The 23,909-nt window shown below is 44.6% G+C and overlaps 2 protein-coding genes across 2 annotated transcripts; both read right to left on the bottom strand.

Moving 5' to 3' along the window:
* Window positions 1–686: 686 nt before the first annotated feature.
* Window positions 687–6,119, bottom strand: ZNF548 (zinc finger protein 548). The gene is made up of 3 exons (XM_012653626.1): window positions 6,080–6,119; window positions 3,624–3,750; window positions 687–2,321 (listed from the first exon to the last, which is right to left on the bottom strand). Exons 1-3 carry the CDS (start codon window positions 6,104–6,106, stop codon window positions 856–858), a joined length of 1,620 nt encoding a protein of 539 aa, XP_012509080.1. The 5' UTR covers window positions 6,107–6,119; the 3' UTR covers window positions 687–855.
* A 1,569-nt stretch (window positions 6,120–7,688) lies between these two features.
* Window positions 7,689–21,882, bottom strand: ZNF547 (zinc finger protein 547). Its single transcript, XM_012653590.1, has 7 exons — window positions 21,868–21,882; window positions 18,150–18,276; window positions 15,898–16,909; window positions 15,707–15,743; window positions 15,429–15,459; window positions 8,108–8,354; window positions 7,689–7,989 (listed from the first exon to the last, which is right to left on the bottom strand). The coding sequence occupies exons 1-7, from the start codon at window positions 21,880–21,882 to the stop codon at window positions 7,689–7,691; spliced, it is 1,770 nt and encodes a 589-aa protein (XP_012509044.1).
* Between the last annotated feature and the right edge of the window lie 2,027 nt (window positions 21,883–23,909).

The raw sequence follows: 23,909 nt of genomic DNA, 5'->3' as shown, positions 1-23,909 counted from the left end.
CCATTTAAAAATTTTTAAAAAAGACTTGGCTATTTCTCCACATACACAAATGCCTAACAAGCACATGAAAAGATCAACATCATTAATCAACAAAATATTACAAAAATGAAAAGCACAAGATTCCACCTCACACAAAATAAGATAGCTTCTATCCAAAACAAAAACACTCCAAATACATAAAAGAAAAAAAAAAGACAAAAGAACAAAAAATCAGGATGAGAAAATGAACAATGCTGGTGAAGAAATACATAGATTAGAACCCTTGTGCACTGTTGGTAAGAATGAAAAATGGTACAAGTATGATGGAAAACAGTTCCTCAAAAGATTAAAAATAGAAATACTATTATATATCACCCAGCATCTCCTTTTCTGGGTATACACCCAAAAAGTATTGAAAGCAGGGTCTTGAATAGATAACTGTACACTCATCTTCATAGCAGCATTATTCCCGATAGTTAAAAGGTAGAAGTAATCCAAGCGTCCATTGACAGATGAATGGATAAAGAAATGTGGTATATACATACAATAGAAAATTATTTCACCTACAAAGGAAGGAAATTTTGATATATGCTACAACATGAATGAACCTTGAGGACATTATCCTAAGTAAAATAAGCCAATCTCAAAAAGACAAATACTGCATGACTCCACTTACATGAGGTACTAATTAGTGTCAAATTCATAGATACAGAGTGTAGAAACGTAGTCGCATAGTTGCCAAGAACAGTAACAAAGGGGGATGAAGAGTTGTCATTTACTGGCTATAGAGTTTCACTTTTCCAAGACAAGTTCTTGAGATAAGTTGCATAAAAATGTGAATTTATACAGCATTACTGAAATATCTAATTAAAATGGTTACTGGCAAATTTTCTCCATTGTGAAATCTCTGATATTTAATGGGGCTGGAGTTGTACCTAAAGAACTCCCCACATTCATGGAGCACAGAAGCCTGTCTTCATTGTGGATTTTCTGGTGATGAACCAGGTGAGACTTTCTAATGAAGGCTTTCTGGCATTCACTGCACTCATAAGGTCTTTCTCCACTGTGAATCTTCTGGTGCTCATCAAGTATATGTTTGTGGCTAAAGGCTTTCCCACATTCTCTGCACTCATAAGGCCTTTCTCCAGTGTGATTTCTCCAATGTTTAATGAGGTTGGAGTTGTACCGAAAGAATTTTCCACATTCACTACATTCATAAGGCCTTTCTCCAGTGTGAACTCTCTGATGTCTAATAAGTTTGCAGTGGTACCTAAAGGATTTCCCACATTCGCTGCACTTATAAGGCCTTTCTCCAGTGTGAATTCTCCAATGTTTAATGAGGCTGGAGTTATACCTAAAGAATTCCCCACAGATGCTGCACTCATAAGGTCTTTCCCCACTGTGAATTCTCTGATGTCTAATGAGTGTGGAGATATACCTGAAGAATTTCCCACATTCACTGCATTCATAAGGTCTTTCTCCAGTGTGAACTCTCTGATGTCTAATGAGTGTGGAACTGTCCATAAAGAATTTCCCACATTCTCTGCACTCATAAGGCCTTTCTCCGGTGTGAACTCTCTGATGTCTAACAAATGTAGAGCTGTACCTAAAGAATTTCCCACATATGTCACACTCATAAGGCCTTTCTCCAGTGTGTACTCTCTTATGTCTCATGAGTCTATAATTGTACATAAAAGATTTTCCACATTCTCTGCACTCATAAGTCCTTTCACCACTGTGAACTGTCTGATGTTTCATGAAGTTGGCACCATATCTAAAGAGTTTCCCACATTTGTTGCACTCATAAGGCCTTTCTTTTGTGTGGATTTTCTGGTGTTCGACAAGTGAATGACTGAAGTTGAAGGTTTTCCCACATTCACTGCATTTGTAATCATTTTGTCCAGTTTGAAAGAATTCCCTGTCCTCTGTGTCCCTGAAAGGCTTCCACCCACTTTGAGGGGGCTGGTGCTGGAGAAGGACAGAGGTGGCCGGCAAGTCCTTCCAACCCTCACTGCGGGTGAAGGTCTTCTCTGCCATGGGAACTCTGTGGTTCTTTTCAAATGAAGGTCTCCAATCATCCCCCCTTCTGGAAAGATTCTCTCCAATCTTCTGCTTTTGGTGCTGAAAAGGCTCTGCCTCACAAATATACATCTCTTGCTCAGGAAGTATTCCACTGTGCTCAACCAGGCACAAAATGTCTTTCAAGAGTGGGTCACACGTCTCACTGGACTGGATCCTCCGGGTAGATACATGGGGCACTGGAGTTGTGACCTGTGACATTCCTATAGAAACACCTTGCTCTGAAGAAGGTGCCTCCACATCCTGGGCTCCTTGCCAACAACCTGAAAGCAGAGGAATGCTGCTAAAGTGCACATTAACTCTGGTGGCAGGAGGCAGCCCCAACACAAATGCATGTCAGACACACCCACAAATAAGGCCATGGGATTGCTGACAGGCATGGACACTGAGGCCAGTGAGAGGAAGATGGGCTGTGCAGAGCTGGGCCTGGCAAATGCCCACGATTGAGAGCCCTGGTGAAGGGCAAGGATGCAAGGGAAGGGTACAGTGCAAGGAGGAGAGGTGGAGTTTCCAACTCCCTCCTTTGCAAATGGCCATGTTGAGTAGGGTGTAGAAGGTTGTGTCCAGACCCAGAGAAAACTGACAGTGGAGCTGGAGATCAAGGACTACTGAGGGATACATGTAGGCTCCATGACACCTAAAGTATAAGCCATGTGTTGGAGGACACTGTAAAGGGAGCAGTGGAAGAAAATGGGTGTGAGGTAGTGGCCACAGAAGCGGGGGCTATAGGGCAGGAGTGGGGGAATCCAGGGGCAGGTATTAAACTAGAAATGACACTGCGAAGAAAAAGTATAAATGAGTTGTAGTCAAGGGCCCTGCCATCAAATGGTGAGCACAGGACAGGTACCCAGTGTGATCTGAACCTAGCTCTGACATTAACACCTTTTCCCAACTCCCATGCAGCAATGCCATTACTGAACCCTTATTGCCAATACTTTACTCTGGTATCCAATACTTTATTCCAAATCCGTCCTCTCAGGTAGCCAGAGCCCTCCCCATAATCAAAGGTGACAATGTCTGGGACACAGAAGAGGCCAATCCTAGGGAAAATACAGGCAAAGGGAGTGGACAGCACATACCCAGAGAAATCCACCCTGTGACAGCCCACATCCTATAATCACAAGAACTTCACAGATGAGTCCTGTAGAATCAACCCAGTTGTCCCCAAAATTAGGGACAAGGTCAGTTCCTGAAATTCCTGGCACATAAAAGTCATCAGAAATATCAGCAAGAGCAAAAGGACAACCTAGAACACAGAGGTTGCATGCATTTGGACAGAGTAACCATACCAGGGACATAAGGCTGGTGGGACCTGCATGATAACTTCAAGATTTCTGACTCCTAAGCCCTTTCTTGTGAGCCTCAGACCAGCAGGGAAGGAGGGTGGTAGGAAAATGGGGGTACAGAGCACACAGCCCAGCCCTGGCTCCCACAGCACATGCACCAGGAAACCAGGAAAAAAGCAGCACCCATGGTCTCACTGCAGGAAAGGCAGAGCTGCACTTAGGTAAGAGGGGGAAAGACACAGCCTGACCTGGGAGACTTGGTAGGTGTGACGGCCTTACCCAGCGAGGACAAAAGTGCCATGTTGTCCAGCATCACATCTCGGTACAGTGATCTCTGAGCCTCATCAAGATGCCCCCACTCCTCCTGGGAGAAATATATGGCCACATCCTCAAAGACCACACGGCCCTGCCAGAATTGAGATAGTTCAGTATATGAGCAGTTTCTTTAAACTATATCTACTTAGATTTTAGATTTTCCATTCATCTATTTGTCACCCATTAAATACAGAGCCAAGCTAATAGCCAAATTTGTTTCCATCTCCCCCGCGATCCGGAACCCATACTCTGAGTCACCTTCTTATCTAACTTTCTCAGACCAAGACAATGTTTCCTTTGTCCTAAATGGGGTCAAGTATCACATATTTAGTGACAGCTCCTGTGCCCCAGATGTGCTGGAATTAATCAAACTAGCCAAGTTTAAGCTGGTCACCCTGTCCTGCCCTGTATTTCTCTTAGGAACCTTAACAGAAGCCATAGCCCAAGCTTTTCCCTCACTCCTGTCTTCTGCCTCCTGACCAAATCTGGTGCTTCAGTGGCCATGTGGCCTTTTGTTAAGTGATGTGGTTCCTCCTTCGAGATATATAAGAAACAAGTATCTTCTTTTAATGCCATTGGCCTGTCCCTGTTGTCGTTCTCACTCCCATAAATTAAAATCCAATGAGCACAATCACTGCTCTACACCTCTCTCCAGGACCTCAGTCCCTCTCCTCCACAACCTCCCCATATGGAGGAGATACCAGGTCCTGGTGGCATGGGCACCTTTTCTCTCCACATTTCTAATGATCGGTGTGTCTACCACATAGACTAACCAGTTTCCCTGGGTCTCCCAGATCTTGCCTCCCAGAGAACTGAACTCAGACTCATCCTTCTCCTTTAAGCACCCAGTGCCAGGACTGGGGGCCATCCACTCACTCTCCTCCTGCCTGCACATCCCTCTTTGGATGGCGCTTCCATCATCTCCCTGGTCTCTGCATTACTGCATTTCCACCAACACCTCCCAGCTCGTATCTCAAGCATTTCCTTCACCTCTACACCAAAGTCCCCTCATGCCAGGGCCAGCCCAAAGCCCCGCTTTGAGGGTGTCCCACCTGCTGATTTCTGACTTCATAGTCAGCCACCCAAACCATGTGAGGACTTCACGAGGTACTCTTGGCTATCTCTTGCTTCTACATTACACGTTCTATCCCATAAGCAGTGAGGACAATAGTTCTCCACGGAAACTTCATTCAAAGCCCAGCAACACTGACCCGCCTACACCTACACCCTTGCCCCACCCCAGCCAAGGCTTAGCAACTCTCCTAACTCATCATGTTTTCCTCCTCAGCATCCCTGTCATGTCTGTTCTCTCCTCAGAAGCCTTCTCACTCCCATACCCCACCATCTGGAACATACTCATCCCCATAAATACTCAGTTCCCTCATCTGTTTTGACTCCTCCGTCACCATCCAGGTGCTTCAGTAGACAGACCTTGTTCTCTGCCCCCTCATTCCCACCCCTTACCCCAGAAGGGCACTGCCACCATAATCTAGAAATATCACCTCTTAAATTTGATCCACAGGCTTCATTCCAGTCCACACAACAGCCACCATGTTGTGGATGTCTACAAACTAAAGTGCTCCACTAGGAGTCTCTAGAATATTCATGATATTGACAAAAACTGACTCCTCATTTTCTGAAGATTCCTCACATGTTGACTTCCCACATCTTTGCTGACACACCATCTATCCTTCTAAATAAGAAAAAAACACAGGGCCTTCCCTGATTGCTCTCCCGTCCCACCTCCCTAGCTCCCACACTCTCTGTCATAAAATGTCGACAGCTCTAATTCAAAATTCATCCCCAAGCCAATCATTCCTCTCACCTCTACAGCCACCACTCTTGTCCAGCTGCCACCAACATCCACATGGACTGACTCAAGAACACCTTTCCACGTCTCCCTGCCTTTACCTTCACATCCACAGTCTGTGCTCTACTCTGAAGTCAGGGGGAGTCTCTTAAATCACGACCATATCACTGTCTTCTTCTCCTTCAAATCTTCCCTATATCCCACCGCCCTCAGATTGCAGGCCCAGAACCTCAGGCTGTCATTCTACTCCTGATGTCTGTGTGCCTCTAGTCAACTCCCTCTCTGCTTCCCATTCCTATCAGGTGTGAGACTTGTAGTTCCCTGAAAATGACAGCTCAGTCTCATATCCAAGCTCTGAAACATGCTGAATCCTGTGCCCAGGACACCCCGACACATCTTACCACATCAGTGTCAAAAATGGAACCACTCCATGTAACCCAGGACCAAATTTAGGATACTGAGCCTGGTGAAATTACACAGTCTTCAGACATAAGAGAGGGAGAAGAACGCAGTAGGGTCTCAGGATACCACCTTTCTTTATACTGGGGTGCTAAATCCAACCAGGAGATAATGAGTGTAGATGGGAAGTAGGAATCCCTCTACTACTCACCTGTGCAGGTTCCATTTCTGCTATCATGAGGGCATCCTGAGGAAATAGAGAGGGCATGAGAAATGGGCAACCATGGAAGGATTCTGCAGGCTGAGATGGACTACCTCCCTTTTTGCCTTGCCCTGCAGCAAAATGATCTGAAACTGATTGCATAAATTCAGCTCCTCAGACCTCAGTGCTACCTAACAGTAGCTCTTTAACTCTGGAAAAGAACTAAACCTCCCTGAGCCTCAGTGTCCCCATCTGTAAATAGAGGATAAGAAAATGGCTCCCATGTCATAGGGCTCATATTTGTATCAAATATTAGTGATACATTATACATATTAGCTATTATTGTCCAAGAATTAATGGCTTTGTATATGTTTTCAGTGTAAACAAAATAATAGAGTTTTTAAATTTGGCGGTATATTGTTTTTTTAAGATTTTATGGAATGTGATGTTAAAATTTTCCATGAAAAGCAAACACTTAGAGGTAAAGTAACATCAAACCAATTATGAAATATTTTTAGAAATTTAACTTACTGAATAATTTTGCTACTAACTGCCTATCGATATGTACATTTTTCAAAAGATATTGGTTAATTAGGATTTAAATAATTGTTTCATACATTCTTAAGTTAATAAGTTGTACAGATGGGCTGAGCAGGCAGGTGAGCTATTGGTCCTTTCTGCAACCAGGACTGCCTGCTACATAATCCTCTGAAGGGAGCTTGCTAAGGGTCCTTGACTAGAGTAGTAGATCATCCCCTCTTGTTCTGACATGTGGAAAAGGGGAGGAAACCATTTCCCGATTTGGAACTCAGCTACTCCACTAGCCTGGATGGCCTTTCTCTTGTTCCACAGACAGTGGCCCTGAGAGTCAGCCAAACCAAGTCTAAGCCACCTCACACCTCAGTCTCCGTCGTCAGCCAGCTCCTTACTCCATCTAGGCCTCCCGTTTTGCAGACACAGGCCAGAATCCTTCCTATGACAGGTGTGTGCCTTTCGAAAGACAGTATCAGGCTTATGCACCCACCCATGATCTGGCCCACAAGTCTCAGCCCTCCTCTCCCTCAGCACAGAGCTCATCTGCAGTAACGACCTTTACACTCCCCTACTCAATCTGATCTTCAGGCCATGCCCTGGTCCAGTCCACATCCTCTAACCTTTTCCTATCTCTATCCCAACCCTCCTGCTCAGACTGCAGACCTCTACGTCCAACACCTGCCCATGTGACGTACCCATCTTGACACATTTGAGAATCACCATATCCAAAATTCAACCCATGATCTTCTCCCTGAATCCTTCTCATGATGATGACTTCTTCAACTCCATTCTTGCAAATATTCAGGAAACAAAACGAAACACAACAGATCCTTGAGATGGTTCTTGACACTCCCTGATTTTGCTCACAGGAATAGCTGCTGCCCTATCTTTCAGATCTATGCAGATCTAATCACATCCCCTCTCTGCTAACGACACTCTAGCCCAGCCCCGACCATAATTCTCCCGGGTCTATTGCAGTGGGCTCCTCATTGGGCTGCCTGTGTGTATTCCTCATCCTCTTTTCCCAACTTTAAATTTCTAACTCTGCCCCTCTCCTCCGCCCTCCCTTCGCAACCTTCCATGGCTACCGGCTGCTCAGGTTGACATTCCAGCTGAGACTCCACCAAAGCCTCTCTTCGCTGCACAAACAACAGCCACCCCAGTGTTCCTCAAAGCGGTCGAAGCCGTGGCACCCGCGAGCCTTCGCACGTTCCGGCCCCGACGGGAACTTCCTCCCACACCCCGTCACACTGGCCGAAACGGGGGCCCCACACCAGAACGCCCCTGTCAACCGGACACAGCTTTGGCACTCGGAGGTGGGGCCGGGCCGCGGAGGGCCCGGGGACGAGCACCCACCTGAGTCGAGCTCATCGGGAAGAGTGGGCCTGGGAGCGGCGGTGACAGGGGTACGACAAGGACACGGCCGTTCCCAGCCCGTTAGTCCCACGCCCGCTTCTGTGCAGCGCAGACCAAGCCTCTTCTGGGGTTTTTCCACTCCGTCACCTCGGTGACGTCCCAGCGCTCCCTAGGCCTGAGAAACCAACCAAAATGGCCGCCCCCAGGAACGCGCCGGAAGTCCCGTCCTCGCGTCTGCGCATGCTCATATACGTCCCTTCATAAGCTCTCATTGGCTCTGTCCCGCCTCCGCGCACCGCAGGGTCTTCTGGGTTATGAAGTTTCCACTCTGCTTCTGGACGCGTCTTAGAGATTTGTTGTCTCCTTACGAGGTGGATAAAGGCCCCTTTGTACCCTAAGGGTCGTGGGAAACTGGGGGCCGACACTCCAACGACAGGACCAGGCTTGGCTTGATTTTAAAGGAGAAGTACCCAGATTTTCTTGGAGTGCAGTCTAGGATACTCACAGAAATGTGAGGGACCTATTATTTCAGACTCTGTGAAGCAGAGCAAATTCCCAAAAACGCACATGCAAGGGACACACGCTCCTACAAAGGCACTCTGTGTCTACTCATTTTTGTCAGTTATCTTGTCGCTTTTCAAACACATGAGAAGTTAAACTTTGCAATCTGCTTAATAAGCTTCAATATGTTTGGTCCAGGAGAAGAAAGACTGTGGACAGGGCCATGGCAGGGAATTTGCAGGAAGGACAGGACTTACTGAAGTAGGTTGAAAGAGTGAAACTCTGCCTCTGGTTGCAAGAGAAAATGTCTTTTCAGGCTGTACGGTCAATGACTGTGTTCCTACCAAGAGAGCAACACTTTTATTCAAATAATATTTATTACTCTATATCTAAGATATTTTCTACTGATTTTAAGAATCTCAATCCTGTCTGAAAATTAGAGTGATTGATTACATGTCATCTGACAGGAAATTGTCTGCCATTTTCATAATTGGAGCACATGTTCTTACCCCCAAGAAAAGGTGTGGAATTCCATGATCTCATCTCCTTTCTGAGAAGTGATTTATCAATTCACCTGTATTTGCAAGAGTGTGTGCACAAGGAGTTGAAGTTATCTGTTGAAAAACATTTGTGAAATTGAAATTTCTAAAATCTATTAATAATGATTGTGTAATTATTCAAAAAAAGTGGCAGAAATTGCTCTGGATAAACCTATCTGTGACTTTTGGGAAAAAAAAGATAAGATCTCAGCAAAGTTTGAATGCGAGACAGTAAGTCTGAGAAGTTAGATAAAGACACTGAGGCTGTGGCTGTGGTGGTACCTTGGACACATTCGTGTTTTTGTCTCCAAAATGTTATCCTTTTTTCATGCTTGTAAACATTGCTTCTTAACTACTTGGAGGGATATGTAGAAATGATAAATCGAGCAACTTGCCACAAAGGAAAAGTTAATAGGGAAATTGAGTGGTGTCATGTATTTACAGCTCTATCAAATGTTCGGTGAGCTGCTGTGTGTATACAGGACTGTTCTGTGTATCCTTAGATTCTGTATTTGTCTATTTGGTATTCATTAATCACAGGGCCAGACTAACAGCCAAATTTGTTCACTTCTCTTTCTTCCAAGTCACTTACTTGGGTGCATGAAAACTCATATAAAATACCCCCAACCACAAACCTTAACGTGTGTTTTCCGTATGTGCCCAATAGAGATGTCCTCACCTTGTTACTCCCTGCCACTTTTGTTATAGAGGCACAATCCCAGTTCCTCTTTTCTCTGCTTCCTGATCTCTGCCTGTGATAAGGTCTCTTGTGGCCTGTGTGATGTGTCCAGGGAAACTTTGAGCAACATTAAACTTTTCCTTTAATGGCATTGACTTGTGTAGTAACTAAGTCCCATTTATCAGTTAAGACCTGGCACAGTTCAAGGACGTGTCTTGTATTTACTGATTTTACCTGCATCCTGTATTGACTTATAAAAAGGCCTGTATATCTGTATTCAGGTTTTTGCAACACAGCACAAAAATTTGATAGACCCATTTTTCACACACTGTAATTGGCAAGTACATCACTTAGCAGCAACATTAGCTAAAAAACTTATCCTTGCAAATAAAAATCTACACAATACCTATGGTGTCTTAGTCTGTTTAATGTTGCTATTAAGGATTGCCTGTGGCTGGGAAATTTATAAAGAAAAAGGTTTATTTGGCTCGTGATTCTGATGGTTGGAATGTTCAAGATTGGGCATCATCTGGTGAGGGCCTCAGCTGCATAATTCTACAAGGGCACTAACAGGGGCCCTTGATTGTAGCACTGGACACTCCCCTTGTCCTGAGGAGTGGAGGAGGTGGCTCTGCAGTGGCCTGGTTGGACCCCACTGCACCTCTTCCCTTGATCTTTCCTTTGTCTCACAGGGGCTGCTAACCTGCAGGGTTACTCTTGATATACAATCCAGAATTCTCTCACTTTGGCATTTCCCTAAAGGAGTTGAAAGCTTAGGTCCACATAAAAACTGCACACAGTTGTTTATAGCAGCTTTATTTTATTTATTCCATATTTTTGCCAAAATGTGGAACCACCAAAATGTCCTTCAGTGGATGAATTCATAACAAACTGTGGTGCATCCGTACAATGGAATACTGCTCAGAGATGAAAAGATGTGGTGTCAAGTCATGAAAAGACGTGGAGAAACCTTAAATGCATATCACTGAGTGAAAGAAGGAGATCTGAAAAAAGCTACATATCATGTGAATCAGACTTTGTGACACACAGGAAAAGGCAAATGATGGAGACAGTAAAACACCAGATGATACCAGGTGTTCATGAAAAGAGGTGGAATAATGAATAGGTGGATAATAGGAAATTTTAAAGGCAGTGAAACTCATCTGTATTATATAATAAAGATGAAAACATATAATATACATATTTTGAAATCCACACAGCTGGGACAGTGGCATACACCTGTAATCCCAACAACTCAGGAGGCTGCGGCAGCAAAATCTCTTGAGCCCAGGAGTTCGAGGCTGCAATGAGCTATGACTGGGCCACTACACTCCAGCCTGGGTGACAGAGTGAGACCTCATGTCAAAAAGAAAAAAAAATGGGGGGTGGCCAGGCATCGTAGTTCATGCCAGTAATCCTAGCAAGTTGGGAGGCCGAGGCAGGAGGATCACTTGAGGCCAGGAGCTCAAGACCAGCCAGAGCAGGGGCAAGACCCCATCTCCACAAAAAAATTTAAAAAACTAGCTGGCCATGGTGGTGCATGCCTGTAGTCCCAGTTACTTGGGAAGCTGAGGCAGGAGGATTGCTTGAGCCCAGGAATTTGAGGTTGCAGTGAGCTATGATGATGCTAAAGCACTCTAACCTGGGCAACAGAGTGAGATCTTGTCTCCTCCACCAAAAAAAATATAAAAGGTACAGCACAGAATGTGAACCCTAATGTAATCTATTGACTTTAATAATAATGTATAGGCATTTGTTTATCAATTACTATAAATGTACTTATTCGCATTAATATAAGTTGCTAATAAGAGGACAAATCGTGGGTCGAGGCAGTAAATGAAGAAGAGGAATACAAGAACTCTATATTTTCCACTGAATTTCTCTGTAAACCAACTAGTGCTCCAAAAATTTCAATGAAAACATGCAAACATTCACCAGGTCTACAGCATTGCCATTCCATTCCTAGGTTTTTGCGCAGAGAAATGAGCAGACCACTATCTAACAAGTTAGTTATAGGCTATGTTTAGAAAATACATTTTCTCACGTGGTTCACCTTTTATTTATTTATTTTTATTTTTTTTCTTTTTCTTTTATTACAGCATATTATGGGGGTACAGATATTTAGGTTGCCCTTAGTCCCCCCCCCAAGTCCGTGTTTCAAATATGTCCATCCTTCGGGTGGTGCGCATTGCACTCCTTGTGTATACAAATACCCGTCCCCTCCTTCCTCCTCCCCCTGCCCGTGGTTCACCTTTTAATATCCACTTTCCAAAATTACTGTGGGGATCTCGATTTAGTTAGCTGCTATGAAGTGACACCAAGCCAGGAGATTGTGAACAGCATGAGGGCATTCCTGTTCTCACGTCTCTGCAATTCTGCCATTCATCAGCCACTGTTGTAATGTGTTTGGGGTGTGTGTGTGTGTGTGTGTGTTGTATTTGCTTGAGTTCCAGTAAGAGGAGCCCTGTTCTTTCAAATGTACTCTAATCATATCGCATTATACACTTAACACCTCTATACACGTATTCCTGGGTACTCCTCTCTGCAAGTGCTGATAACTACTAATCTGTGGGACTTTAGCGTGGAAGTTCCCTCTTCCATTTCTCCACTCACGGATGTCTCTGGATCATCTCCTTATCTGCTGCCACGACATTGTGCCTCCATGTCCCACTTCCTTGGACAGCATTGTGAGCAAACTCTCCCCTATGAGAAATTTTATACCTGCTTGAGAAACCTGACAGAAGCAAAATTGTTGCATCTCAGGATATCCCGGGAAATCATTTGCTAAAGTCCCTAACCGGATCGTTCTTAATGCTCCTGTGAGGTTCACATGCACAATTGCTGCTACATCGCCCCATCCCTGCTTGCCAAAGCTCAGTAGTTTGTGAAATTTTAAGTAATATGCATTTACACTTAATTTGCACCTAACGATACCAAGGGTTTAAGCACTGACTCAGGTGCTTGGTAGCCAACTGGCTTTTTTGTTTGTTTGTTTTTTCAATTTGTAAATATAGTCTACATTTCATGTTCTCAATATTGTAACTGAAATACATAAACTTCCTCAATAAAATCTTGACAAACAACAAAAAAAGAAACATCATGACCAACTGTTTTTTTTAAATTCTGTTTATTGTCTACTCCTATTTTAGTTCATTTGTAGAGAGTTTGACTTTTTATTGAGAAATAAAAATCTACAAGTTGAATGCCTAAACCTGTTTAAAACTGGGCAGAGTTACATATATTTAAGGCTTTCTCTCAATCCCTCAACTCTCTAAATTTTGGCTTTCATGAGTTTTATGAAAGTCTGTCTTAAATTTGCATGCAGTTGTAGTAATTATCTTTTTATCTAATATTTTGTGCTTTGGGGATTAAAAACTTACTTACCTTAGATTGAAACCTGGAACTGGTTCCTAGCTTTCACTCCAAACCTGTTACCTTCCTAATCCTGTTCCATACAACTTTGGTGACCTTTCTAAACTTCAATTCTCTCAAACAAACCAGCTGGCTTAACGATTATAAGAAATGAGATGTATGGTGGTGAGGGTTGCACAAAAATGTGAATGTATATAATGCAATAGAACTGTACGCTTAAGAATGATTAAAATGATCGCCCTGGAGTATTCTGATAAAAAAAGGATCAAGATGATAAATATTATATTTTACAATTTCAAAAATGATTAACAAATTGTCCTAAAAATATTAAGATACTTCAGTGGAGACTTATGAAAGAGGCATGTGGTTCACAAATTTTTGTTGATAATCATTTCATACAGAACTGAATAATTTGTTACAAATTCCACTTTCCCACTTTAAACTAAATTCTTTTGCTTAGCGTGATTGTCAGAACTTAAAAGCACCTTTCCTGTTTCTGTGGCCCTATTATGTGACACACAGCCTGGCTTACTCGAAGAAAATTATATGTTGTAACTAATGGTAACAGAAGAATAGCTGAAGGGAGAATCCCAATCAAATTCCTCAAATCCCATATAAGATCACTTATAATTTTGCATAATTTTCAAAAGGACACAAATTCTATCTGATAGGTTGTATGGCTTTAGCATCTCTAAATTAATCCATTTGTTGCCTAGAACCTGTTAACATGGTCAGGGCAAGCACACCCCATCGTGGGGACATTTCTGGAAAGCCAGATAGAGCAAAGGCATTGGGATCCAACTGCCTAGAGGGCTGGCCCACAGGTAAATAAATTGCTGTAATTTTGACTTTACTTAAATCCTTTAAAATTTATTCTTTGCAAGATATATTCTCATACAAGATTACATGCTCATAAATACCTAGATAGATTGGGTGAGAAAAGGACCCAGGGGCCACAGTATGCTATGGGTATTTAGCAAAGATTTCTATCTGTTTTCTATCCAAGATGACAAATCATTTCTTGGTTGTAAACGCTGGGAGAAATTAATAAAATGAAAAGGCTCACAAGATAGAACACAAACAGAAATGAAGAATATTTACAGAATATGTGCATTGCCATAAAAATGGAGTAAGACAGTAGTCTTCAAAATGTAGACCCCATATCAGCAGCAACAAAATCACCTAGAAACTTTCTGTGGGTTGGGATGAGGAGAAATCATGACTTCTGTGGACTGTTTGTGCGAACGTAAAATGGTATGTGCACCATGGAAACCAGTTTCTCAAAGAATTACAAATAGAATTACCGTATGATCCCGTAATTCCACTTCTGGGAATAAACCAAGAATTGAAAGCAGGGTCTTGAAGACATGGTTGTACACTCATGCTTGTAGTAGCAATATTCCCAGCAGCCAAAAGCAATCCAAGTGTCCATGGATGGATGAAGGAATAAAGGAAATGTAAACACAATGAAATATTACTCAGTCTTAAAAAGGAAGGAAATTCCGACATATGCTACAAAATCAATGATCATACACAAGTGAGACTGACAGAAAAAAAGCAAAAAGTGAAAAAAAATAAATGAACCTCGAGGATATTATCCCAAATCAAAAAATGTAACAAAAGAAAAAAAAGCACTCTAAATTTCTTCTTATATGAGGTACCCAAAAGTCAGATTCATAGACTAAAAGTAGAATAGTGGTCACCAAGTGTTGAAGGAATACAGGGATGAGTTTTTATTTAATGGTTACAGAGATTCATTTTAAGAGACAGAAAGAGTTCAGGATATTCTCTGCACAACAATGTGAATATACTACAAGTATTGAACACAACATCAAAATGGTTAAGATGGTAAATTTTATGTGACATGTACTTTACCACTATTAAATATATATATACATATACACACACACACACACACACACACACATATAATACTAGTCCTCAGTGCTAAATCAGAGATTTTAGGCTTCATTCTTTCTCCATTTGCTGATCTAAGTACTTCATCTGGTGTGAACTTTATGGCGCCAAATGAGGTGGCAATTTTAGCTAAAGACTCTTCCACGTCCTGCTGGGCAAGGTGGCTCACCCCTGTAATCCCAGCACTTTGGGAGGCCAAGGGAGGAAGATCAGCTGAGGCCAGGAATTTGAGATAATCCTGGACAACAAAGCAAGACCCCATCTCTACAAAAAAACCTTTTTAAATTAGCCAGGCTTTGTGGCACATACCTGTAGTCCTACCTACTCAGGAGGCTGAGGCAGGAGGATCATTTGAGCCCACAAGTTTGAGGTTGCAGTGAGCTATGACCATGGCACTGCATTCCACCCTAGGCAATAGAGTGGGACCCTGTCTCAAAAAGAAATAAAAAGATTCTCTCACAACCAAGGCATTCATAAGGCCTTTCTCCAGTGTGAATTACATGGTATCTAGTGAGTGTGGAATTGTACCAAAAGACTGTCTCACATTTACTCCACTCATAAGACTTTGACTAGAGTGAATATTCTGACTTCAAAAAATATAATTTTGCATGTCGAGGCTTTACATTTACTTTACTGAAAAGACTTGCGTGTAAACTCTCCAATGTTTAATAAGACCAGAGTTGAACCAAAATAACTTCCCAAGTTTGCTGAACATATAAGATATTCTCTGATGTGAATGTGAATTCTCTGATGTACAGTGAGTGTGGAGCTGTGCCTACATAATTACCCACATTCACTGTCTTTCTCCAGTGTGGGGTGCCTGACATCCAACCAGAATATCTCTGCAGTTAAAGGCTTTCCATTTGCTGCATTTGTAAGGGCTTTATCCAGTGTGAACTTTCTGATGTCTACTGAGTGTGGAGTTATACCTAAAGAATTTCCCACACTCACTGCACTGCTTTGCTGCAGTGTGAATTGTCTGGTGACAAATGAGGTGGGACTTTGTAAGGAAGGCCTTCCCACATTTACTACATTCATAAGGCCTTTCTCCAGTGTGAACTCTTTGGTGTTGAATGAGGACAGATTTCAGGCTAAAGAATTTCCCGCATTCACTGCACTCATAAGGCCTTTCTCCAGTATGAATTCTCTGATGTCTGTTGAGTGTGGACCTTTCCATAAAGAATTTCCCACATTCACTGCAACCATAAGCCCTTTTTCCTGTATGAATTCTGTAATGCCTAAAGAGGTTGGAGTTGCACTTAAAGAACTTCCCACATTTGTTACAACCATAAGGCCTTTTTCCAGTGTGAACTCTCTGATGTGTAATGAGTGTGGAACTCCACATAAACAATTTTCCACATTCACTGCACTCATAAGGCCTTTCTCCAGAGTGGATTGTCTGGTGACGAACAAGATGGGACTTACAAAGGAAGGCCTTCCCACATTCACTGCACTCATGAGGCCTTTCTCCAGTGTGAACTCTCTGATGTCTATTGAGTGTGGACTTTTCCATAAACAATATCCCACATTTGCTGCATTTATAAGGCCTTTCTTCAGTGTGAACTTTCTCATGGTCGACAAGTTTATGTTTGTGGGTGAAGGCTTTCCCGCATTCACTGCATGGGAAAGTCCTCTCTGCCATGTGAACTCTGCAGTTCTTCATAAATGAAAGGCTCCTTTTATCCCCTTTGGAGAGTTTCTCTCTAAGCTCCTGTTTTTGGTGCTGGTGAAGATTTGCTGTACACTTTTCCAGCCGCTGCTCAGGATGTGTTCCATCACGATCAGCCAGGCGCAGTATGTCTTTCAGAAGTGAGCTACATGTCTCACAGGGCTGGGTCTTCTTGGTGGATAGAAGGGCCTTTGAAGTTGTGACTTGTGACATTCCTACAGAGACACCTTGCTCAGAAGGCACCTCCACATCCTCAGCCCCATGGCAACAACCTGAAAACAGAGAGATACTAGTGAAGGGCTTGTTAACTTTGGTGGGAGGAGGCAGCCCCAACACAAATGCATGTCTGACACACCCAGAAATAATGCCATGGGATTGCTGACAGGCACAGACACTGAGGCCGGTGAGAGGAAGATGGGCTATGCAGAGCTGGGCCTGGCAAATGCCCAAGATCGAGAGAGCCTTGCTGAAGAGTGAGGATGCAAGGGAGGGATGCAGTGCAGGGAGGAGGGGGGGACTCCAACTCCCTCCTCTGCAAATGGCCGTGGCTGCTGGTGACTGGTGAACAGTGGGTAGAAGGTTGTGTCCAGACCCAGAGAGGACAGACAGTGGAGCTGGAGTTCAAGGACTACTGAGAGAGACAGGTGGACCCCATGACACCTAACGTGCAAGTCATATGTTGGAAGAAAATGGGTGAGAGGTGGTGGCCACAGAAGTGGGGGCTGTAGGGCAGGATCCCCCATCCAGGGGCAGGAAATCATACTAGACATGACAGTGGGGAGGAAAAAGTATAAATGAGGTGTGGACAGAGGCCCTGCCATCAAATGGTGAGCACAGGACAGGTACCCAGTGTGATCTGAACCCAGCTCTGACATCACACCTTTTCCCAACTCCCAGGCACCAGGGCCATTATTGAGCCTTTATTGCCAATACTGGAGGAATATCCACCCTCTCAGGTACCCTGATTGCTCCCCATTGTTCAAGGTGACAACGTTTGGGACCCAGGAGAGGCCAGTCCTAGGGAAAATACAGGGAAAGGGAGTTGACAGCACATACCCAGAGAGCTGCACCCTGTGACATCCCACATTCACAAGAATTTCATGGAGTCTTGTAGAATCAATCCAGTGGTCCATAATATTAATGACCAGGTCAGTGCCTGAAATTTCTATCACAGGAAGGCACCTGAAATATCAGTGAGAGCAAGGGGACAACCTAGAGCATGGAGGTTGCATGCATTTGGACAGAGTTACCTGCCTAGAACAGACAAGGCTGGTGTGATCTCCATGCCAACTTCAAGATTCCTTGTGAGCCTCAGAGCAGCAGGAAGGGGGCTGGTAGGGAAAAAGGGGTACAGAGCACACAGCCCAGCCCTGGCTCCATAGTACATATGCCAGGAAACCAGGAAAAAAACCAGCACCCATGGCCTCACCACAGGAATGGCAGAGCTGCACTTAGGTAAGAGGGGGAAGACAAAGGCCCACCTGGGATACTGGGTGGGTATGAGGGCCTTACCCAGCGAGGACAAAAGTGCCATGTTCTCCAGCATCACATCTCGGTACAGTGATCTCTGAGCCTCATCAAGATGCCCCCACTCCTCCTGGGAGAAATATATGGCCACGTCCTCAAAGACCACACAGCCCTGACAAAATTGAGATAGTTCAGTACATAAGCAGCTTCTTCAAATGGTGTTTTCTATTTATCTCTTTCTCACCCTTTAAATACAGGGCCACACTAATATCTCCTCTGCCATCCAAAACCCATATTCTGAACCACCTGCTTATCTAACTTTCTCAGACCAAGCCAATATTGTATTTCCTTTGTCCTAAATTGACCCAAGGACAGGTATCACACTTCTATTTAGTGACAGCCCCTGAGCCCCAGATGTGCTGGTATTATTTAAACTAGCCAATTTTAAGCTGGTCACTCTGCCCTGCCTTGTCTTGTCTTTCCTCAGGAACCTTAACAGAAGCCATGGCCCAAGCTTTTCCCTTGCTCCTGTCTTCTGCCTCCTGATCAAATCTGGTCCTTCAATAGCCATGTGGCCCCTCTTGAGGAAATGTGAGAAATAAATATCTTCTTTCAATGTTATTGGCCTGTCTCTGTCATCACTCATTCACATCCATAAATTAAAACCCCACAGGCACAATCGCTGTTCTACATCTCTCTACAGGATCTCTCCCCCACAACCTCCCCATGTGGAAGAGATACTAGGTCTTGGTAGCATGGGTTAATTTCTCTCTACTTTCTCATTGATCGCTGTGTCCAGCACACTGAGAAAATGGGTGGGGTTGGTAGGAAAGCACCATCTAAGATGGGGATGTGGGTTGGGGGGCTCTACCTCTCTCCTGCCAGCCAGTATGCCTGGGGGCCTCCAGATCTTTCCTCCTGGTCAACCAAACTCAGACTCATCCTTCTCCCTAAGGGCCCAGCGTCAGGGCCTGGGGGCCATCCACTCGCACTCCTCCTGCCTGCACGTGACTCTCTGGCACTCCCACCACATCTCTGCACTCTCCGCTACTACACTTCCACAGATGACTCCCAGCCCACATCAGTTCGGTTCCCCTCTGAACAGGCTGCTCGTAACACGGAAACCAGGTGATGCATGGCGAATACATCCAGCATCCAATTCAGCCCCCATCGTGCCCAGAACACCACAATCCCTTCATGCCAGGGGCACCCCAAAGCCCTGCTGTGAAGGTCTCCCCACCTGCCCTTTTCTGACTTCATAGTCAGCCACCTAAACCATGTGAGGACTTCATGTTCTCTGGGCTATCTTCTGCAATCCACATTCTGTCTCCTCAGCAGTGAGGACAACTGCTCTCCACCGAAACCTTACTCAAAGCCCAGGTGACTAACCTCTATACTTCCACCTCCACTCTCACCCCGCCCCAGCTGAGGCTTATCAATTTTCCTAATTGATCTCATTTCCCCCTTCACCACCCCAATCATGTCTACTCTCTCCTCAGAAGCCTTTCTTACTCCTCTACCCTACCCTCTCACACACATTCATCCCCACACTCTGTTCCCTCATCTGTCCTGTGACTCCTCCCCTACCATCCACGTGCCTAACAGAGACTTGGGTCTCTGCCCCTTCACTTCATTCCTTATTGCCAAACAGCACTGTCACAATGACATAGAAATGCCATCTCCTAAATTTGATCCACAGCTTGGTTTCAGTCCACACAACACCCGCCATGTTGTAGATGTCTTCAAACTGAGCTCCTCCACTAGGAGTCTCTGGAACATTAGTGACATGGACAAAAACTGACTCCTCATATTCTCTGAATATTCCCTATACTGCTGACTTTCCACATCTTAGCTGAGGGAGCATCTATCCTTCCATTCAAGACCAAAAACCATGGGGCCGCCTTTAATTCCACTTCCATAGCACCTCCCCAGTGCCATTATTTTCTATGTCATGAGATGTGGGCAGCTGTAGTTCAAAATACATCCTAAAGATAACCACTCCTCTCACCTCCACAGCCACCAGTCTTATCCAGCCACCACCAACATCCACCTGGACCAATGCAAGAACATCCTCTCAGTTCTCCCTTCTTTTACCTTCACCTTCAGAGCCTATCCTCCACTCTGAAGCCAGAGAGTCTCTTATATCAGAGTCACATTATTGTTTTCTTCTGCTTCAAATCTTCCCTATATCCTGCCACCCTGCCATTCGATGCCCAGAACCTCAGGCCCATTTTCTATTTGTTTTCAGTACAATGTGGTAGGGTTTTGAAAATTTGGGTGTATATTTTTAGCTTTTTAAGATTTTAGAGGATGTGATATTAAATTTTTCCATAGTAAATAGATAGTAATTTAGAGGTAAGTTAATGTCAAACCAATAATGAAGTGTTTGTAGAAATTTAACTTAATAACTTCACTTCTAACTGCTTTACCTGTGTGTACGTATTTAGAGGGATATTGGCTAGTGTTTAAATCAGTAAGTGTTTCACACATTGTTAAGTTAATGAGTTGTATAGCGGGGCTGAGCAAGAATGTCAGCTGCTGGTCTGTTCTGTAACCAGACCTGTCTGTTATACAATTCTCTGAAGGAAGCTTGCTGAGAAAGCTTGACTGGAGCAGTAAATCACCCCGTCTCACCCTGACATGTAGAGGAGGGGGAAAGCGATGCCCTGGTCTGGAACCCAGCCTCTCCAGTAGCCTGGATGATCTTGTTCCACAGGGAGTAGCCCTGAGAGTGAGCGCAGCCTGCAGATGCAGAATTTAAATGACCTTACACCTCTGTCTCCATCCTACCCCAGCTCCTTATCCCATCCAGGCCTCTCTTTTTTGAGACACAGGCTAGTACCCCTCCTATGCCAGGTCTGTACCTTTCTGGAGAGAGTATTACTTTTGTGGATTCACCCATGGTAAGGCCTCAAGTCTTGGCCTTTTCCTCCCTCACTGCAGAGCACATTTGATAACTTCTAAACTTCCCTACTCAATCTGGTTGTTAGGCTGTATCCTGTTCGTTGACAGGGTACGGCCTAACGATCTATTACTTTCACATCTCCACCCCAGCCCTGTTCCTCAAACCGCAGACCTTTCTGTCCCTCTACCCATGTGATATCAGCAACTTGAAACCCCTGAGAATCACGATGACCAAAATCTAACCCATGATCTCCCTGAAACCTACTCCTCATGCTGACTACCCCAATTCCATTCTTTGCGATGTTTGTTTTGCTCACAAATCTGCATTTTATGCAGCAGGAAATCCTGTCGACTTTCGGGTCTATCCAGAATCTCATCACATCTCCCCTCTGCTGCTACTGCTTTGACCCAGACCCTACCGTAATATTCCCAAGGTCCATTGCAGTGGCCTCCTCACTGGTCTCTCTCCCTCCATTCACCCATCCTCTTTCCCCAATTTTAAACTTCTAACTCTGGGCTTGCCCTTTCCATCTGCCCGCCCTTCCCGACCTTCCACGGCTTCCAGGTGCTCAGGTTGACATTCCAGAGAAGACTCCACCAAACCCTCTCTTCCCTGCAGAAACAGCCGCCGCGGGTTCCCACTGCGGTCCATTCAGTAGCACCTACAGGCCCTTTGCACGTACCAGTCCCGGAAGGGAACTTCCTCCCACACCTCATTATACTGGCCGAAACGGGGACCCCGCAAGAGATCTCCCCTGTCCACGGGACACGCGGCCTGCCCTGCAGTGACATGAGCAGGCGCCCCTCCGTCCGGGCTTCGGCACTAGGAGGTGGGGTCGGGCCGGGCACGAGCACTCACCTGAGTCGAGCTCATCGCCGCGGCCTCCGCCAAACGAGCCCGTGAAGACAGGGGCCAGGAACGGCGGGGACGGGGGTACGCCAAGGACACGGCAGTCCCGAGCGTCTGTCAGTTGAGCCTCACGCCCGCCTCTGTGCAGTGCGGACCAAGCCGTTTCTCGCGGTTTTCCGCTGCGTAGCCTCGGTGATGTTCCAGAGCTCCATAGGCCTGAGCGGATGAAAACCCCAGAAAGCAACAAAAATGACCGCCGCCAGTCACACGCCGGAAGTCCCGCCCTCACGTGATGCGCACGCGCCTATACGCCCCTTCGTTGGCTTAGTCGTGAGCCGCAGGGTCTTCTGGGTTATGAAGTTGCCACTCTTCTTCCGGACGTCTTAGAGAATTGGTCGCTCCCAGAGAAAGGCCCAGTGGCTCCGTTAGGGACGCTGGGAAATGCAGTTCCGGGACACCACAGGCAGGATGGGCATGATATGCTCTTTGTGGCGACGTACCCGGATTCTCTTGGAGTGCAGTCTAAGGATACTCAGAGAAGTGTTAGGGACCCATGTTTCAGACTCTATGAAGCACACCAAGTTTTCAGAGGCTACACATCCAAAGGGACACACCGTACCATAGAAGCACGCTATGTTCACTCATGCGTGTCCGCTATCTTGTCCCTTTTCACATACAGTTACGCTTTGGAGTTTGTTTAATAAGCTTCAATATTTTTGGTCCAGGAGAAGAAAGGCGGACTATAGACAGGGCTATGGGCAACTTGCCGGAAGGAAGAGAGAAGGTATTGAAGTATGTCGAAAGGATGAAGCGGTGCTTCTGGTCTCAAGAGGCACGTCTTTCCTGGCTGTGTGGTCAGTGATTGTGTCCCTACCAAGACAGCAACACTTTCATTCAAATAATATTACTCCACATCTAAGATATTTTACATTTATTTTAGGAATCTCAATCCCACCCGAAAATCAGAATGACTGATCATATGCCATGTCCTGAGAGAACGTTGCCTGCCATTTTCATAGCTGAAGCACACCTGCAAAGAGGGCTTCTTATCCCCAGGAAAAGGTGTGGAGTTCCATGATTTCATCTCCTTGCTGAAAGTGAATTATCATTTCACTTGCATTTTACAAGTGTCTGCAAAGGGAGTTGAAATTATCTGTGAAATAATACCAGGACATTATTAATAAAAGAAAAAGAAAAGAAATTATCTGTGAAAAACACTTGTGAAATGGAAATTACTGGAAGCTATTAATAATGATTATGTAGTTATTTTTTGAAAGTGGCTGAAGTAGCTCTCTAAACCTATCTGTCACATGTGGGGAAAAAAAGGTAAGATCTTAGTAAAGTTAAGGGAGAGACAGTGAAGTCAGAAGTTAGAGAATGAAGCTGAGCCTGTGGCTGTGCTGGAACCTTGGACACGGTATTCTCCTGACTGCAAACTAATTCTTTTTCCATATTTGAAAACATTGTTCATTAACTGCTTGGAGGGATAAGTAGAGATGATAAATGGAAAGACTTGCCACAAAGACAAAAATCAGTAGGGAAGCTTTGTAGTGGTAAGTATTTACTGCTCCACCACATATTTAGTGAGCAGTATGTACTGGCTTTCAGATCCATAGTAGGTGCACGGGACAAATTGGGATTGGGCTGCCAGCTGCTGTGTGTATACAGGACTGTTCTGTGTTTTCTTAGATTCTGTATTTGTCTGTTTCATGTCCATTAATCATGGGGTGAAACTAACAGCCAAAGTTTTTAACTTCTCTTTCTTGCAAGTCACTTAGATGCGTGACATTAATATAAAAACCTCACAACCACAAATCTTAATATGTGTGTTTTCCCTTCCCGCCCATGGGGATGTCCTCACCTACTTATTCCCTGCCACTTTAGTTGTAAAGACATAGTCCAAATTACTCTCTTCTCTGCTTCCTGGTTCCTGCATGTGACAGAGTTTCTTGTGACCTGTGTGGTGTTCAGTACCCTCATTTCCAGGGAACAGTTGAGCAACATTAAACTTTTCTTTTAGTGGCATTGACCTGTATTGTTACTAACTAACC

Source organism: Propithecus coquereli, unplaced genomic scaffold, assembly GCF_000956105.1.
Source record: "Propithecus coquereli isolate 6110/MARCELLA unplaced genomic scaffold, Pcoq_1.0 Scaffold425, whole genome shotgun sequence".
In the NCBI taxonomy this organism is placed as follows: Eukaryota; Metazoa; Chordata; class Mammalia; order Primates; family Indriidae; genus Propithecus; species Propithecus coquereli.
Note: the sequence above shows the minus strand (reverse complement) of the source record. Positions and strands in the feature narration are given on the sequence as shown.

Coding starts and splice junctions, on each gene's coding strand:
- ZNF548 (XM_012653626.1), bottom strand. CDS start 6,106: ATGATAGCAGAAATGGAACCTGCACAG. Junction 3,751..6,079: donor CAGAAATGGAACCTGCACAG/GTGAGTAGTAGA, acceptor CAATTCTGGCAG/GGCCGTGTGGTCTTTGAGGA. Junction 2,322..3,623: donor GGCACTTTTGTCCTCGCTGG/GTAAGGCCGTCA, acceptor CTCTGCTTTCAG/GTTGTTGGCAAGGAGCCCAG.
- ZNF547 (XM_012653590.1), bottom strand. Junction 15,460..15,706: donor CTGTACATCAGAGAATTCAC/ATTCACATCAGA, acceptor CATGTAATTCAC/ACTGGAGAAAGGCCTTATGA. Junction 7,990..8,107: donor AGCGCTGGGACGTCACCGAG/GTGACGGAGTGG, acceptor CGCCGCTCCCAG/GCCCACTCTTCCCGATGAGC.